The 20,550-nt window shown below is 35.9% G+C and overlaps 1 protein-coding gene across 1 annotated transcript in view; it reads left to right on the forward strand.

Moving 5' to 3' along the window:
* The first annotated feature begins 1,056 nt into the window (after positions 1-1,056).
* Positions 1,057-20,550, forward strand: part of LOC129136850 (uncharacterized) — a 115,498-nt gene continuing 96,004 nt past the window's right edge. Inside the window, exons 1-2 of the mRNA XM_054665474.2 lie at positions 1,057-1,382; positions 2,454-2,542. Of these exons, the coding sequence (XP_054521449.1) occupies positions 1,134-1,382; positions 2,454-2,542 (338 nt within the window). The 5' untranslated portion in view covers positions 1,057-1,133. The remainder of the gene's footprint in view (positions 1,383-2,453; positions 2,543-20,550) is intronic.

Raw genomic sequence — 20,550 nt, forward strand, 5'->3', positions numbered from 1 at the left:
AGGGGTGGGTTCCCATGGTCTTTGATAGCTCTGACCCTGTGGTTTGCAGGGTACAGCCTCCCTCCTGGTTGTTTTCATGGGTTGAAGTTGAGTGTCTGTGGCTTTTTCAGGTGCACAGTGCAAGTGTGGGTAGATCTGTCCAACTGTCGGTGGACCTACCCTTCTGGGGTGTGGAGGACAGTGGCCCTCTTCTCACAGCTCCACTAAGCAGGGCCCCATAGAGACTCTTTGGGGGTTCTCCGACTCCACATTTTCCTTCTGCACTGCCTTAGCAGAGATTCTCCATGAGGGCCCTGACCCTGTAGCAAACTTTTTACTAGGCATCCAGGCATTTCCAACATCTTCTGAAATCTAGACAGAGGTTCCAAAACCTCAATTCTTGACTTCTGGGCAACTGCAGGCTTAACACCACGTGGAAACTGCCAAGGCTTGGGGTTTCCAGCCTCTGAAGCCAAAGCTCAAGCTGTATATTGGCCCTTTTGAGCCATGGCTGGAGCAGCTGGCACACAGAGCACTACGTCTCTAGGCTGCATACAGCACATGGACGCTGGGCCCAGACCACAAAACCACTTTTTCCTCCTGGATCTCCAAGCATATGATGGGAGGGGATGGCATGAAGGTCTCTAACGTGGCCTGGAGACATTTTGCCCATGGTCTCGGGGATTAACATTAGGCTCCTTGCTACTTATGCAAATTTCTGTAGCCAGCTTGAATTTCTCCACAGAAAATGGGATTTTCTTTTCTATCACATAATCAGGCTGCAAATTTTCCAAACTTGTATGCTCTGCTTCCTTTATAAAACTGAATGCCTTTAACGGCAGCCAAGTCACGTTGAGATGTGAAGCCAGCTGGACTTGCTGGGTCGAGTGGGGACTTGGAGAACTTTTCTGTCTTACAAGAGGATTATAAAATGCACCAATTAGTGCTCTGTAAAAACGCACCAATCAGCACTCTGTAGCTAGCAAGGGGATTGTAAAATGCACCAATCAGTACCCTGAAAATGCAACAATCAGCACTCTGTAAAATGCACCAAACAGCAGGATCCTAAAACTAGCCAATCACAGGGAGGATTGATAAAGGAGCACTCTGATAGGACAAAAACAGAACATGGGAGGGGACAAATAAGGGAATAAATGCTGGCCACCCCAGCCAGCAGCAGCAACTCACTCGGGTCTCCTTACACACTGTGGAAGCTTTGTTCTTTCACTCTTCACAATAAATCTTGCTGCTGCTCACTCTTTGGGTCTGTGCCATCTTTAAAAGCTGTAACACTCACTGCGAAGGTCCGTGGCTCCATTCTTGAAATCAGCAAAACCACAAACCCACTGGCAGGAACCAACTCTGGACACATCTTGGGAGCTCCTCTGGGATATTGTCATGTGGTGAGTACCATCGGACCCCTTTTGCTTGCCATTCTGTCCTATTTTTCCTTAGAATTTGGGGGCTAAACACCAGGCACCTGTCACCCAGTTAAAAGCAACTAGTGCAGCTACAACACTAAAGACATGGGTATCAGTCTTTCTGGGAAATGGCTCTCTAACAAACCCTGACACTTTGGAGTTGGGAGCGTCGGTTTTCTGGGAACCAGCTTCCACTTTTCCTGTACTTTGGGCTGAGCCAAGGGTCAACAGACAGAAAAGCCATTCAGCTCCAGGGTCCCAACAAAAAGTTGGTTGACCCTGCAGCCATGAGCGGAACTCTCAAAGTTACTTTGCCCAAGTGAGATTTACCCATCTATCCTATCTATCCTGACCCTTGCCTCCTGGGTCCTAACACCTATCAGACAAACTTTCTCTTGCCTCTCTTCTCCGAGGCTAGTCCTGCTTCTAAAAACCACTCGCTGTCTCTGGTGCTTTTCTAGTTTCTCCTATAAAGATTTTTAGTATAAACTTCAGGGCTCTGTTCCCTTCTTTAGGCACCCAGGCTCACCAATCAGAAAGACATAGTTTTTTCTCAAAGCCCCATTGGGGGGGTACCATCCAGACTTTCAGAATCCCTCCTCAGACTAGCCTGCCTAACAAAGGCTATTCCTGAAGCTAGGACACGGGGAGCCTCAGAAATTACAGACTCCAAAATTGGGGGGGCTATCCTTCCTATTCATACGATGAGAAGTGAGGACAAAAGGTGTCACTCTTCCAACCCTGGAGATCCCTTCCCTCCCTCAAGTTATGGCCCTCCACTCCATTTTGAGGCATATCATCTTTATGGGATAAGGGTAAGGTCCCAATACTAAAAGGAGAAAATGCTTAGGACTGTAATTGGTTTTTGAGAATGCATCAGTAAGGGCCACTAAATCCGATTTTTCTCAGTCCTCTTTGTAGTCTAGGATGAAAACTAGTGTTTCTGCTGCTGCTTTGGTGAGTGCCAACTATTCTGAACAGCAGGGTCCAGGGACTGTTGCAGATTATCGGGCAGGGGAAAAAAAAAAAACTGCAGGAGGTTTTTTCTTTCAGATGGGAAACACTCAGGCATCAACAGGCTCACCCTTGAAATGCATCCTAAGCCATTGGGACCAATTTGACCTGCAAATCCTGAAAAATAGGTAAGTGGCTCATTTTTTTCTGCATTATGGCCTGGCCCCAGTATTCCCTCTCTGATGGGAAAAAATGGCCACCTGAAGGAAGTATAAATTATAATACTATCCTGCAACTTGACCTTTTCTGTAAGAGGGAAGGCAAATGGAGTGAAATACCTATGTCCAAGCTTTCTTTTTATTGAAGGATAATCCACAACTATGCAAAACTTGCATTTTACATCCCACAGGAGGACTTCTCAACTTACCTCCATATCCTAGCCTCCTTACAGCATCCCTTCCTATTAATGATAAGCCTCCTCTAATCTCCCTCACCCAGAAGGAAGCAAGCAAGGAAATCTCCAAGGGACCACAAAACCCCCCGGGCTATCGTTTATGTCCCCTTCAAGCTGTAGGGGGAGGGGAATTTGGCCCAACCCAGATACATGTCCCCTTCTCCCTCTCTGATTTAAAGCAGATCAAGGTAGACCTGGGGAAGTTTACAGATGATCCTGATAGGTATATAGATGTCCTACAGGGTCTATGGCAAACTTTTGACCTCACTTGGAGAGGTGTCATGCTATTGTTAGGTCAAACCCTGGCCTTTAATGAAAAGAATGTGGCTTTAGCTACAGCCTGAGAGTTTGGAGATAACCTGGTATCTTAGTCAAGCAAATGATAGAATGACAGCCGAATAAAGGGACAAATTCCCTACTGTTCAGTAAGCCATCCTCAGTATGGATCTCCAGTGGGACCTAGACTCAGATCATGGGGACTGGAGTCGCAAACATCTGTTGACCTGTGTTCTAGAAGGACTAAGGAGAATTAGAAAAAACCCCATGAATTATTCAATGATGTCCACCATAACTCAGGGAAAGGAAAATCCTACCGCCTTACTCTAGCAGCTACAGGAGGCCTTAAGAAAATATACTCCCTTGTTTGATCCTAAAAGATAAGTTTATTACCCAATCAGCCACAGATATCAGGAGAAAGTTCCCAAAGTGAGCCCTGGGCTTGAACAAAATCTGGAGGCATTATTAAGCCTGGCAACCTCAGTGTTCTATAATAGGGACCAAGAAGAACAGGCCGAAAAGGAAAAGCGAGATAAGAGAAAGGCCGCAGCCTTAGTCATGGCCCTCAGACAAACAAACCTTGGTGGTTCAGAGAGGACAGAAAATGGAGCAGGCCAATCACCTGATAAGGTTTGTTATCAGTGTGGCTTGCAAGGACACTTTAAAAAAGATTGTCCAACGAGAAACAAGCTGCCCCTTCGCCCATGTCCACTATGCCAAGACAATCACTGGAAGGCACACTGCCCCAGAGAACAAAGGGTCTCTGGGCCAGAAGCTCCCAACCAGATGATCCAACAACAGAACTGAGGGTGTCTGGGGCAAGCGCCAGCTCATGTCATCACCCTCACTGAGCCCTGTGTATGTTTAACCAGTGAGAGCCAGGAAATTGACTTCCTCCTGGACACTGGCACAGCCTTCTCAGCGTTAATCTCCTGCCCTGGATGGCTGTCCTCAAGGTCCATTACCATCCAAGGAATCCTGGGACAGCCTGTAACCAGGTATTTCTCCCACCTCCTCAGTTGTAATTGGGAGACTTTGCTCTTTTCACATGCCTTTCTTGTTACACCTGAAAGTCCCACACCCTTATTAGGGAGGGACATATTAGCCAAAGCTGGAGCTATTATCTACATGAATATGGGGAACAATTTACCCATTTATTGTCCCCTACTTGAGGAGGAAATCAACCCTGAAGTCTGAGCATTGGAAGGACAATTTGGAAGGGCAAAAAATGCCCACCCAGTCCAAATCAGGCTAAAAGACGCCACCACTTTTCCTTATCAAAGGCAACATCCCTTAAGGCCTGAAGCTCATAAAGAATTACAGGATATTGTTAGACATTTAAATGTTCAAGGCTTAGTAAGAAAATGCAGCAGTCCCTGCAACACCCCAATTCTAGGAGTACAAAAACTGAATGATCAGTGGAGACTAGTGCAAAATCTTAGACTCATCAATGAGGCAGTATTTCCTCTATATCCAGTTGTACCCAACCCCTATACCCTGCTTTCTCAAATACCAGAGGAAGCAGAATAGTTCACTGTTCTGGACATATGTTATAGAGTAGCATTAGGTTGGTGCAAAAGTAATCATGGTTTTTGCCATTACCTCTGTACCAACTAATAGACAGATTGCAAGTTTGTAAATATTTTATGTATTCAAAGAACTAAATTACATCAAATTTTGGAAAGAAAAAGCAATTTCTCTAAGTAGAAAATAAACAGAAACACATGAACCTACTTAAGTTCACAAAGAAAAAAATAGCAATTTCAACCAATTGAATATCACAGAACTCTTCTGGTAAAACCTTAGCAGGATTGAAAAAGTCTTAAAAGACGTATTATCAATTATGGTATTTGTAATGCTATTTTGAAAAAAAGTTGATTAATACAGCAGGTACATATTTATTTATTGTATCAAGAACAAAGATTTTCAAATACAAAAAAACCCTAAAATTACATAATTGTGGAAATTAAGTAAATTTCCTATAATAATTTCATACTGAAAAATGCTAGTATGGACTCATTTAAGTTTCTTTTTTTCAAGTACATATATTTTCTGGCCTTCATCACAAAAACGGACCTAGAAAGCATGCAAACCCAGCAACAATGAAAGATTCTGTGATCTGTATTTTCCTGTCTGAATAGAATTTCTTACCAAAATAAACTAATAAAGAAAGGGTTGATTTGGGGTATGTCGCAGGGAACTTACGACAAGTGTTAGAACACTGACTATCCTTGAAAGCAACAAAACTTTCTACTAACAAGGTGGTGGAAGGGGTAATGGCCGTGTTAGAAAGATCAAGGAACCAGTGTGAAGGTTTTCCTTATGGTCAGATTGGAACATAAAGATATACTAACTGTAAATGATTTTAAAACTATCTAAAATAAAAACCTTTAAGTCAAGAGTGAAGAGATAGGAAGAGAGAATGAGAATGAAGTTGATTATTACACCATCCTCTTGCTCTGAAAATTGATAGTTAAAAATAAAAAAAACTAAGCATTTAACAAGCCTTTACAAGAAAAGATATATATATATATATACATATTTCATATATATATATGTCATCCAAGTTAGGAAGAAGAGTTCTCCTTTATAAAACAATTCCAGCTAATAAAAGAATGATAGAATGAGAAAATCACTAGAATGTGAGATAAAATTGCAAAATTTTTCCAATCTATTTAACATATTAATGTCATTTTTACAAAATGGGCAGGAGATTTTTCTAGATAAAAATAGATCAGATATTCTGATTGATCATATCCTACTATGTTTATGTAGGAGACTGTTCTTGTTTTAAGGAGATCTTTTCTAAGCTATTCTATGGAAAAGCATCATACTGTCTGCAACAAAATTTTAATATCTATATTTTTGGCATGTGTGGCAAAACTTAACTAATTTTGAGTCGAGGTGACAAATTGTGTTGGTCAATATAATTCTTTTTCAACTTTTCTGAAAATTAGACATTTGTTGCAATAAAATTTGGGGAATTTTATTTTAGATTAAAATGTTAAGAAACCATGTACTCTCTTTGGTAGTCACCAAATAATATTTGTGTTATAATATTATATGAGGTAGAATATAAGAGATTAAATATATTATCATTATAATGCTATTTGCTATTTTCTGTACTGGTACAGGTACTGTAAACATGTAACTTTTACAAATTATATTTAACTTTTTCTTATTATGTAAGTCATAATGCTTTAAAGAAAATATCGTATTTTGATATTTTAAGTCTTGTGAATGAATTATAAACAGAATGTTAATTTTATGACCAGAGAAAGAGGTTGTTTGCAAGCAGAAAAACTTGGAATCAAATAAACAATTTTAAATAAAACATCAACTTTTATCCAGCCATTGTCAAAAATAAATAGTAAATGAAGAAAATAATTTATCTTCCTCCTATCTCAATCTTAGTTGGAAATGGGTATCAATTTAGCATCACAAATAGTATATTACAATTACTTATTGACTAGACTGATAATTTCAGCCTTTCTTAATTTCAGTGGGTTAACCAAATTGAGAGCTAAACTCCATGAATTTAAACAAAAACAAATAAACATAAACTACTGTTGGAGTGGTGTGACCAAGAAATTCGAACTTGCAATCTGTCCTTGCAAGTTCTCATCCTAGGTTATGAGGAAACTTGCAAGTTAGGAAAAATTATTTTGCATTCAAGAATTTAAGACATCATTGAATGCAATGGAATAAAGGAACAAGATAACGTATGGAATAAAGGAACAGGATGAGTTTATGGAAGTGTGTGCAGACTTCCTGATAGAGATTCTTATTGGCCAAATTAAGGATTTTGTATTGTTGCTTGACTAATGAAAGATTTTCAAATATTTGTAGCATTTACTATCATCTAGCTTATATTTACAAATGATCAAAATGTCTGTTATTTTAAAAAGGTACAAAAAGGGAGCAAGTTGAGTTTGTCAGGGAGAAAGGTGAGAGCTTTTTGGACTTTATTTTAATGTATAATAGCAATACAGGGAACTATCCAATTTGAAATACGAAGTTTGAATTTGGTAAGCTATGTCTCCATTACCCTGTATTCTTAGCTTAAGGATATGTTTATTCTACTAAACTCACTTTAGAAATATTTTGTCCAGGGAAGGAAAATTTTCTTTAGTATTTCAATAAGGGATCTCTCTCTTATCATTCTTGACTAATTCAGGAAAAAACGAGAACTTTTACCACATTTTTGGCATTAAGCTATTTGATTTTTCTACGCATATTTTTTGAGAACCACATATGTGAAAGGTGTTGCATTAGGTAATGACAAAAACAGAAAGCTCCTGAATTCTGGGAGCCTTTTTTCTAGTATGGAAGCACATATGAATCAGACAGTGAAACAAATGCATTTAAAATAAGGAATCTAGTAGATAACATGGAGTGGCTTTTCCAACATCCATTTCAATTTCCTTTTTGCATACAGTGATTAGAATGCTTAAAATATTACAATTTAGACTCTGTTAAAGCTATAGTTTGGAATAATTTCTTTTTACTTATTGATTGTACTTGCAAGAGACTTTGATTTGAGACTGAATTGTGTGGCTAGAGGAGCTAGGTGCAGGGCTTCTGCTTTGATCTAGCACTTTACAGCAGCAATGGTAATGTTTTTCTGTGAACATTTGTTGTAGTAACAATTTTGCAGTGAGATTAGGATTTTTCACCTATGGGGGCAACATGCTTGTGAATACAGGAATTTTCCAGGAAGTTCAAGTTGGAGGTTTCTCCACCTCTACCAATGAGCTTGTATGAACCTAAAATCATGTATTAGATTGCTTTTTACACCAACCCTCTAGAGTAGATTCCGTTATTGGCATCTACAAACCACTAAGTAAAATGAATAGGTAAATTAGAGATGGGAAACAGTCATTCTAGGACACCAGTTTCTGTGAGCGCCTGTTTACCCTATTTGGTTTGAAAGTTTTAATATTACCAAAGTGTGTTCATGTATTAGTCAGGGTTCTCTAGAGGGACAGAACTAATGGAATATATACATATATATTTTTATTATATGTATAATATATATTATATATTATACATATTATATATATTATTATATATAATAATAATATACATAATATTATAATATTATTATATATTTTATAATATTATATTATATAATATTATAATATTATATAATATATATAAATAATATTATAATATTATATAATATAATATATTATATATATTATATAATATATTATTTTATATATTTTATATATTTAATATATATATTATATATTTATATATAATATATATAAATATTTATATATTATATAATATAATTATATTATATAATATATATTATATAATATAATATTATATAATATATATTATATAATATAATATTATATATAATATATTATATAATATTATATATAATATATATTATATAATATAATATTATATAATATATATAATATATATTATATATTATATTATATAATATATAATATATAATATTATTATATTATATATTATATATAATATAATATAATATATAGTATATACATAATAAACATATATATATGTTTATTAAGTATTAAATTACACCTTACACCATCACAGAGTCCCACATTAGGCTGTCTGCAGGTTGAGGAGCAAGGAGAGTCAGTCAGAGTTCCAAAACTGAAGAAGTTGTAGTTGATGTTCGAGGGCAGGAAGCATCCAACACGGGAGAAAGATTTAGTGAGGGAGGCTAGGCCAGTCTCTCTTTTCAAATTTTTCTGCTTGCTTATATTGCCAAAGGAAATTAACATTTGAGTCGGGGGCTGGGAAAGGCACACCCACTCTTAATCTGGGTGGGGACAATCTAACCAGCAGCCAGAGTGCGGCTAGAATATAAGGAGGCAGAAAAATGTGAAAAGAGAGACTGGCCTGGCCTCCCAGCTTACATCTTTCTCCCGTGATGGATGCTTCCTGCTTGGGAACATCGGACTCCAAGTGCTTCAGTTTTGGAACTCAGACTGGCTCTCCTTGCTCCCAGCCTGAAGACGGCCTATTGTCGGACCTTGTGATAGTGTGAGTTAATACTTAGTAAACTCCCATATATATGAATACATACCTATACATACATATATACATATACATATTCCATATATACACACACACATATATACGTATACATATTCCATTAATTCTGTCCCTCTAGAGAATGCTAATATGATAATTATTGGAGACAAAATATATTTCAGTTACATTAGGCATATTATTTTCAAATTATTTTATCACTCTTAACTTTTAAAAGTACATTAACCACAGTTATATAGGAAACCTCATTACAGATATTAAAAAATAACCAGGTGACTTATCAATGGAGAATGAAAATATATCACTATTTTATAAATGGGTTGGACATAAACAAATGTTTATCCTCAAATCGAATGGCAGGAAATTCATGCTAAGAAAAGCAAGACCATTTCAGAGGTAAGCTCCAAATGTGGACAGTTATGCAAACAAGATAAGAATAAAGATACTCTGCTAATTGCACTCTGCTACAACAAACATATAAAACTTTCATTACAACAAAGAAGTTTCCTGTTACAATACCACTTTAAATATAAAGTAGTCTAATTAGATCAGATAATCAAATTTCTTAATTGGAAAGAGAAACAAAGTTATAACAATCTTAGGAAAATAAATGTTTATTTTGTACAGATTCAAAGAACATTTATCATTGTGAGCCAACCACTTCCCATTGTCCTTTCTTCTAGTCAGAAAAACCTAAGTCTCTTCTGGAAAACCATCTCATGCCCTATTTTCAGTCTGCTGTTGGTGAAGATGAACTTAGTTGAACTGAATTACTTTGAACCAGCAGTTTTGTTTTGCTTATTTTATTTGTTTATTTGTTTTAAGTTGTGGGGTACATGTGCAGGATGTGCAGGTTTGTTATATAGGTAAACGGGTGACATGGTGGTTTTAATCAGTGAGATTTCAGGTTTAAAATATTACCTGGATTATGTTCCTGATACAAGTCTCTTCTAAATTGTGACTGAACTACACATTCAGGAAACAAACAAACAAACAAAAAACAGATGAATTCACATAACACCACTGTAAATGAAGTCTAATAATCAACTTATTGCCAATATCTGGAATAATTTTTATTGCTTACAATAATCAATCATGTGGATTGGTATATACTGTCTGCTCTGCCACAATAAGCAGGGTAGTTAGTAAATACTAATATTAAATCTTAGTCCACATTACATCAACAACTAAGAGCTTTAAAGTCAGTAGTGAAATAACAACTGTTATGATGTTTCTTCTCTATTTGAATTATCTGATCTAATACATCTCGAATATTTCCCCAATTATCCATTATATTTTCTACGTATTCCAAATTGCCATGTGATAAAAGCACAAATTTCTGTTTCAAGCTATATAGTTGCTATGTAGATCATTTATAGAGACAGAAGGAGTTATATTTACAGGGTAAATTTTATGTTGAAGCTTTTCATTTACATAATACATTTAGGGTTTACATAACTCAGGTAGTCAGAAAATGAATGGACCCCATCTTGGGCCAATCTACACTATTACATTAGACACTGGGAACTGACTTAGGAACAAAAGGCGTCAAAAAACTTGACTCCCAATGTTATATCTTGTAAGAGAATGTGTCCAGCAGCCAATGAACAAAGGGTGGAGTAAAGGACACTGTACTCTTTTTCACTTAATAAATAAATGTATAGGCTGGGCACGGTGGCTCATGCCTGTAATCCCAGCACTTTGGGAGGCCGAGGCAGGTGGATCACGAGGTCAGGAGTTTGAGACCAGCCTGACCAACATGGTGAAAACCCATCTCTATTAAAAATACAAAAATTAGCCGGGCATGGTGGCGCGCACCTGTAATCCCAGCTACCCAGGAGGCCGAGGCAGGAGAATCACTTGAATCCAGGAGGGAGAGGTTGCAGTGAGCCGAGATTGCACCACTGTACTCCAGCCTGGGTGACAGAGCGAGACTCCATCTCAAAAATAATAATAATAATAATAAATAAATGTATAAAATGATATTGGTAACTTTATTTTTACCACAAATACATGTATTTTATTTCTTACACTTTCAAAAGCAGAATATAATGCAAAATAGAAAATAATAGCAAGACAAAATAATAATATAAAAGGTAGGAAATACCAGAACATAGAATAGAAAAAAAAATTAAAAATCACTCTAAAACCTGTAAAACTCCTATAAGTAGAATTATATTTCTGTCATATAATAATAACTAAAAAAAAAGGTTTGAGGATGGAACTACAACCATAAATACAGAACAGATACAATGAAATGACAATTCTATAAAATTACTATGCTAATTTTTAAAAATAATATGATAAAACTCCAGATTTCTACTAAGCTAAAAAAGTAAAAAAGAATCCCAGATCATCTGGAAGAGTATGATTTGACCATCTTTTTCTAGATTTCCAGAAATAGCTTCATGAAATAAGAAAAATTTAAAAAGCAAAACCTCATGATATCTTCGAAAAGTAATGTGCGTTACCAATATATTATAAATCTGACAAACATTTTCCTGGAAGAAGTGAAACATCAAGATATTCATATCCAGTTTGAAAAGTATTTCATGTCCATATCGCAGCTGTTACTTTAAAATGTAGTGTCAATGGTCCAGACAGAAGAAAAGATATCCAAGAAAACTTGCAATTATGCCTTGAATGTGAGTGCAGAGTATCCATAATGCATTCCTCAGATTCCTCTGGAATTAGACAGGTTGGGTAAGGAAGTAAGATCACCCACATAGTTGGTTGACTGAGAGATCAATTTCACCTTTATGGTAAATTTTATGAAGTACAGCATTACCAATATATAGAATAATTAAGTAGATTGCTCTTTTATCTGAGCCCCTCGTTGAGGCCAAGGAATTGTGAGATGCCGCTTGGTCAGATTTGATTCAAGTGCTTACTCCTGGGATGACAGATTCAACCTCAATCTTCACTAACAGCAGACTGAGAATAGGGCACGAGATGGTTTTCCAGAAGAAACTTAGGTTTTTAGTATTAGAAGAAAGGACAATGGGAAGTGGTTGGCTCACAATGATAAAGGTTCTTTTAATCTGGACAAAATAAACATTTATTTTCCTAAGATTGTTCATAACTTTGTTTCTCTTTCCAAATAAGTGAAGTGATTTCTGGTCTAAAAAGACTGTCATGTATTTAAAGTGGTTTTGTAACAGGAATGAAAGTTTTAAGTGTGTTTTGGTTCCTGGTAAACATAGAACCTATGAAAGGCAATAAAGCAGTAAACTTATTTCATTACAATTCCTGTAATTAATTATATGCTCTTTTTTAAAACTCCTATTCTAATTATACTGTATAACTTACTGTCTTTAATGGTTAATGATTGTAGTTCTCACTCATGTCTCATAATCCTCCAGATTTGTCCAAATAGCACTTCCACTGTGCAGAGTTGGACACTTCAAGATATCTTGCTAACATACAAATGCTTTGCAATAAATCATTCACTGCTATTTTTTTAAATAGTAGGAATATAGAATATATATAAATAATTCCCGAGGTGAAAACAATGAGCTTCAATACATAACCAGATCCAGGAAAAAATAAAAAATATTTCGTTTTAATATATTATTCTTTAATATCTGCACTTACATTGAAATTAAAATTTACAATGAATCTTTAAAACTAAAGCTATCATGCAGAAAAAATCAACAAAATTCTGCTCAACAAGTGCTTTTAAGCTGAGAAAACATAAGAACAAATTGTTCCTCTTTGGGGTTTATAAGTAAATTTTCATTTATATATACATAATAGTAGGAGAAAAAGGAATAGACATACAATATAGAAGGATGGAAAAATTAAGAGAAGTGAAGGTAAGGGTTTGGTTGTGTTCTGTGTCAGAAGTATAGGACTTATGATCTATACTTATGAAATAATTATCTTTTACACATTATCTCTAAAAAGACCATGCAAGTTCATTTCATTCAACCTGAAGGTATCATTTTACAGCTGAATAAACTGAATTTGAGAAAACATGATTTACCTTTTCTAGTTTCCACATTTTCCTGCTCATAAACTTTCAATCTATCACTGATTTTAGGCATTCCTGCCTTATACATTCTCATGTAGTTATCAGAGAAAAGAAAACCAGTTTGGCTTATGATTCATCACACAACTCAGGTAATTAGAATATTCTTTCATATTTGTGTTGGTAGTTATTTTGCTATTACCATAAAATCAGGAGAAATATATATTCAGCATTTTAACACTATTGAAATGTTAAAAATCATCACAATAGAAATGATAATTATGTATTCTTGCTAGGTGACACTAACAGAGTATCTGTTTAAAATTGCAAGGTACAGAGAACTTATAAGCATGAGTATCAAATTATTCAGCTCTTATAAATCTATTGCATTTTTCCAAGCATCAAATCAGTGTGTTTCTTCTTTCTCATTTGCCTAATTTATGGTAATCCGTACTGCTAGCAGGGTCTCTGAATACTTTGCATATTACATGTATTTGGATAATAGAAAAACACTTTTTTAATCATTAAAATAAGGAAATTATCTTTAAAAATATTTTATTTTAGATTCAGCATGTACATGTGCATATGTGTTACATGGATATATTGTGTAATGGTGGGGTTTGGGATTCTAGTGTACCCATCACCCAAATAGTGACCATTTAACCCAGTAGATAGTTCTTCATCCCTCACCCTCTGTCAACATCCCTGCTTTTGGAATCCCATGTCTACTGTTTTCATCTTTATGTCTATGTGTACCCATTGTTTAGCTTCTACTTATACGTGAGAACATAAAGTATTTTATTTTCTGTTTCTGAGTTATTTCACTTATGTGATATAATGGCCTCCAGCTCCATCCATGTTGCTACTAAGGATATGATTTAATTTTTTATGGCTGCATAGTATTCCATGGTGTAGATATACTACATTTTCTTTATCCAATCAACCATTGATAGAAACTTAGGTTGATTCCATGACTTTGCTATTGTGAATAGTGCTGTGATAAATGTGAGTGCAGGTGCTGTTTTATATAATGGTTTCTTTTCCTTTGGGTAAATACCTACCAATGGGATTGCTGGATCAAATGACAGTTCTATATTTACTTATTTGAGAAATTTCCTTACTGTTTTCCATACCACATTCTATGAAACCAGTATCACTCTGATATAAAAATCAGGTAAGGACACAACAACAACAAAATAAACTACAAGCCAGTATCTTTGATGGCAATAGATGCTTACCATCCTCAGCAAAATAGTAGCAAACCAAATCCAGTTGCAAATCAGAAGGATAATTTATTAGAATCAAATGGGTTTTATTCCAGGGATACAATATGGTTCAACATTCACAAATGAATAAATGTAACTCACCACATAAACAGAGTTAAAAACAAAAATCATACGATTATCTCAATAGATGCAGAAAATGTATTCGACAAAATCGAACATCCTTTCATGATAAAAACCCTCAACAAATTAGGTATCGAAGGAATATACCTCAGAATAATAACACCATATACAACAAACTCAGTCAACATCATACTGAACAGGGAAAAGTTGAAAACATTCCTCCTAAGAACTGGAACAAGACAAGAATGTCCACACTTACTATTCTTATGCAACATAATATGTTCAAGCCGAGAACAAAATCAAGAACTCAATCCCATTCATAGTAGCCACACACACAAAAATAAAATACCTAGGAATACAGCTAACCAAAGAGGTGAAGGATCTCTATGAGGAGAACTACAAAACACGAAAGAAAGAAATAGATGTCATAAACGAATAGAAAAACACCACATGCTTATGGATTGGAAGAATCAATATCATTAAAATGACCATACTGCCCAAAGCAATATACAGATTGAAAACAATTCCTGTCAAACTACCAAATCATTATTCACAGAGTTAAGAAAAAAATCCTAAAGTTCCTTTTTTAAATAATAAAAATAAGACTTTTTTTATTTTTGAGATGGAGTTTTACTCGGGTTCACGCCATTCTCCTGCCTCAGCCTCCCGAGTAGCTGGGACTACAGGAGCCCGCCACCACGCCCGGCTAATTTTTCCTATTTTTTTTAGTAGATACGGGGTTTCACCGTGTTAGCCAGGATGGTCTCGATCTCCTGACCTTGTGACCCGCCCGCCTCGGCCTCCCAAAGTGCTGGGATTACAGGCGTGAGCCACCGCGCCCGGCCGACATTTTTTTTATAAATACAGTTTAAAGCATTTTAAGAAGAGAAAAAAGTGTCTTCGACATTCAAATTGAAAAAAAAAATGGTAAAAATCCCAGCTCTGAGTTCTCATTATCCAAGTTAATTAATAGTTTATATGGAAAGAAGTGAATCATTTTCTCATTTCATATGTGCACTATTGGTTTGCATTTATTCAGAAGCTTTGTAAATATCCAAAAGCTATGGTTCTCTGGCAAGAAAGAGCCAAGGAATAGATACTTAGCATTCACTGGTTGTTATAGTACATTGGCTGCTTCATCCTTCAGTGTTATTTAGGTTGTCTTCTTTATTACTAACACCTCAGCTTAGTTCCTCGCTTAATCTAATGCTAAATTCATAGTTTGGCATTTTCCACTGGTTATCTTGATTGTGGCAAAGAAGAAAGAATATACTGGGGGATTTTTTTTCCCCTAGAATTAAACAATCATACCACCAGAGGAATATCTACTTTTACAATATCAATGAAAGATACACAGATAGGTAGAGGGATAGAGATAGGAAGATAGCTAACTAGCTAGATACATAGATACAAATTGATATAATATAGATATGACAAAAGCCAGGAGATTTTCTAAAGGATAGTTAACTTAGAAAATAAGTGTGTAGTGACTAACTGAAGATAGTTTATCTAGATCTTCTGATGGACATAACCTTGCTCTTTAAAACCAAACTACCTCATTTCTATTATCTTTAATATCAATTTGATCTATATATATGGATAGATAGATAACATATATAATTCTTCCCTATGATCAAAAAACAGTGTAAAATCACAAGATGATTTCCATTTCAAGATTAACTTCAAATTAACAAATAATTAATAGAGATCCACAGTTTCCTCCATACTGTTTCAGATATGAGGAAAAGTGAAGAAATATACTATCCAGTCACTAAAATTTGACAGTAATAATACATTTAACTATCACAATGTAGAGAAAAAGAAATACGTTCTGAGTGGTCAGGGACATCTCCTCCTTTCCTTATCCTTTTAATGGGTGGAGACTACAGGCCACATAGAGACTATGTTTACACAAGAAGTCCAGTTCATTTAGTTTCCATGAAACCTTTCAACAAATATGAGAGATAATTTGTTATGATGATCATGATCATGTTAAATGAGTGAACATAAGTTATGAAGAAAAGTTATTTTCAATGACAATTTGATTAAAAAGTCTAAAAGAGTACAAAGCTCTTCTTGTGGAGACTATTTTTTTCATATTCAGTAAAGTTGCTTTAGTTTTGAGACACTAAAATAATTTGTGTTTAGCTTCAACAATTACTGAAAAACCTGGTTTTAAACTTTTTGAAATAAACTAATTTATAGGGACAGTTTTTTTGTGTTCTGGGTTTCTTTCTCAATTACATTATTTAATCTTCAGAGTTTTCCTAATGTTGTACCCATTTGATATCTTACTGGTATGCTATCAAAGAGAATAGTAAGTGTCTAGGTGGGATATGAGATGTGAGGGTGGAAGTTGAGGTAAGTGGAGAGATAAAATACATCAGAATCTGCAAATCAAGAAAACATGACTTTGAAGGCCTTATTAGGAGACTCCAAAATCATTCACACCCTTCTCTCAAGATAATCAGCATTTCTTGTCTTCTGCACAAAGGAAATAGAGCCAGAAATGTTTACAATTAACATAGAAAGGACAGAAAAAGTTTAGGTAATCAAAAGGCATCTCCTTTTTTTTTTTTTTCCTCCCTTCTGTGTCTGAACTCCATTGACCTAGAGAATGAAGGGGAAAGGAATGTTCCAGGTACAGACAATGTACCCTCCTCTAAAGGCTGCAGAAAAAAGAGAATAAATAAAAGACCACACTCTGCACACATCTCAATTCTCAATGCTGGGAGAAGAGATTATATTTAAATTGCATACGAGATTAAAGTTTAGAACTAGAATCAACTGAAGTATTTAAAAAAATAAATAAATCATGTGGAAAATTATGATATCTGCCTGCATTATTGATAAGGTAACTGAACTTCATTTCCAGCCTCTTGCTGCTTGGAAAATCAATGCTCAAGAAACAAGTGTTGGCAAGAAGAAAAGTTACCTTTATTAGGGAAGCCAGCAACCTGGGAAGATAGTGAACTCACATGCAAAGGCTACCTCTTCAAATGGTGGCTCCATATCAGAGTTTATCAGGGAAATCAGGGGAAGAGCAAGTGGTGATTAAAGTCTTCTTGTGGCAGGAGCTACGTGTGCAATCTCAGGCAGGCAGTGAATCTTCTCTGTCTTGGTCAGAGTCTTGTGACCTTTTGCTGGCGTTAGGCTCTGCTTACCTAGTAGCAGCCTAGACTGCTGGCCAGTCTGCCCCCGAAATTGCTGGTCAGCGTATTTCTCTTAATCTCTGTCAAAGGTCCCGTTTTTCTGAGATTGTTCTGTTCTTAGTGAATAATCTACAGACTTAGGCAAAGCAGTAATTAAAACTCAAATAAGCAAAATTTTTTCTTTAACATGGTGGACGTTCAAAATGGAGTCAGTGTTGTTACAAACTCCCCACTGCCAATGTATCTTTCCATATCTATGGAAAATGGGCGAAGGTCTCATCTTCTGTAACTACTTCTGCTGAGCTGGGACATAGTGGGTATTTTAGTTGGAAGGTTTTGACATGGTGTCATACAGAGTTTTTGTTCTTTTCTGTGGTAGGTGAGAAATCAGAGTTCACTTTTCATTAATGGCATTGTTGACCTTTTTGATAAAGCATAACATTACCAATTTAAATCTTAAGAATAGATCAGTAGTTATTAGCAGAATTGTTCATTTTAATTTAAAAATTTTCTGTCATGCTGATTTTAGTTCAGCAGATAGTATCATGCTGATATTTTGTTCAGAGAATAGGCTAAAAAACAAATCCCAGCCTCCTCCAAACAAGGAGATATAATGGTTTAGAGTTTGTTGTAATCAGATCACTTGCTCTCTAACTTTTTAAATGTTTGTTTCTACTTGAGAGGAAGTACTGATATATATGAACAGGAGGAATTAGTAACAACACAAACACCATCTCGTTCTGTTAAAATATAGTCTAGGACTATTCTGTTATTTAGCACTACTTGTATTAATGGATCTACTAAGTTTTGTAAGTTTGCAAGAGACTTAGTGGCTTCAGTAGCAATTACGATTAAAGTCCTGGGTAGATTTATCAGTTCATGATAATATAAAGCCATTCCCCCATGAAGGCAGAAAAGAGTACCCAAAGAAGTACATGGGTTCTGAGGGTATATGGGTATATGGTCAGAAAGAAAGTCTTTCAAGTCTTGAGAGAGCTTGTCCAACGTCTTTATTGTGTTTTTTTTATTTTTTTAGGAGCGTGAAGGGTGAAAGGAGTTATTAACATGTCTATTAGGCATTATCCTGAATGTGTGTCATTTTACAAGCAATGATATGCCCATGGTACTCAATTAGGAAGTTATATTAATATATATCTTCCAGGGGGCAAAACATATACTCATTTGTTTTACTAATCTAAATGGCTGTATTGTTTTCCCCAAGTATTTCCAGGGAAATCTATTAAATCATCTGTTATGGATATGATTACAGGTTCTTGGTTGTAGAGGGGGAGAGTCTTCCCTGGTGTTGGAGTCAATGTGTAGCTTGTTTAATTGGCATTAGTTTTTACCCACCTAGAAAGGCATGGGGGATTGTGTCTTTTCAGAGGTGAAATGAGTGATTCTGACAATATATGTAACTCTTGGTTTTTTATGGTATACACGACATACTAAATGGTCCCACATGTCATATACTGAGTAATGGTTGGAATGGCAAATCTAACAATCAGTTTTTTATGTATTATTGGCAAAGATTAAGATAGTTTAACTTAAGCAATATGTAACCGCCATGTTAGATGGTAGCAGCACCACCTTTAGCATTCATTATTTTATTAGGATATTTAATATTTTTGTTATTAGAGGTTAGCAAATCTCTTTTTTTCTATATTGCCCCATGTGCTTGTATTACCATGAAGGCATATCTAGAGTCTGTGCAGCTCTCCTCTTTCCCTTGGGATAAAGTTAAGGCTCTGGTAAGGGTTATTCATTCTACTTTTTGGGCTGATGTACCAGGGGGAAGTGCAGGGGCTTTGATTATCTGTTCCAGAGTGGTCAGTGTATACCCTGCTCAATGGTGTCTATTTTTCATGAAACTGCTGTCATCGGTGAACAATTTCTAGTCTGGAGTTGTTATCAGCTGATCACACAAGTCTAGGTGGCTGGAATAAACGACTTGATTTATTTATAAACTGTTATGCTTAGGCTCTATGTCTTGCACTGAACTGCCAAGGAGCAGTGTTGTGGGGATTAGGGTTGCAGTGGTTTGGAGGGTGGTATTAGGATTATCAAGAAAAATGGCCTGACATTTGCCCATACGCCCAGCAGTTATCTCCTTTTTTTAAATAGGGTTAACACTTGATGGGGAACATGCACAGTTATGGGTTGTCGTAGAGTACATTTGTTGGTTTCTTGTAATAAGTCACATGTGGCAGCTACTGCCCTCTGGCAGGGAGGCCATCCTTTGGCTGTTTATTCTGTTTCAAAAAATATACAATAGGTTACAGTTTTTCCCCAAGTTTCTGGGTCAGAACTCCTAGTCCAATTCTCTTTTTTAATGTACTTACAGGGGAAAGGGCTTTGGGGGTCAGGGAGCCCCAAGGCAAACACTAATGTTAATTTTTTATTTATATTATCAAATGTATTTTGGCACTTCATTGTCTAATGCAAGGGTTCTGACCCAGTCATTTTAAAGCATCATACAAGGGTTTTGCTGTGAGTCCAAAGTTAGAAATCTAAATGTCAAAAAAAGTGAACCATCCCCAAGAATTCTCTTACTTGTTTCTGTTTTGGGGAAGGCTTTAATGGCAGCTACTGCCTGTTTCTTATCAGTCATAAGACTGCTTACCTTGTTGTAGGTGGAACCCCAAGTTGACGATGTCTTTTTTTGCATATTTGGACCTTACGTGGGGCCACTTTATAACCCCATTCAGCCAGGTTATTTAAATCCAGTAATGTGTTTTCCAGGAAGTCTTTGTAAGTGGGGCTGGCAATTAGTAAGCCATATACACACTGTAATACTACCCTTCGGTTTAACTGTAGGTCACTCAGATTTTTAGCCGAAATTTCCCCGAAAATGGTGGGGGCATTTTTAAATCCTTGGAGTAATATAGCATAGTAATATTGGAAAATTGTCTTAGCTTTTGGATCATGCCATTTAAAGGCAAACAGGAATTGGGGT

Source organism: Pan troglodytes, chromosome 14, assembly GCF_028858775.2.
Source record: "Pan troglodytes isolate AG18354 chromosome 14, NHGRI_mPanTro3-v2.0_pri, whole genome shotgun sequence".
Classification (NCBI taxonomy): domain Eukaryota; kingdom Metazoa; phylum Chordata; class Mammalia; order Primates; family Hominidae; genus Pan; species Pan troglodytes.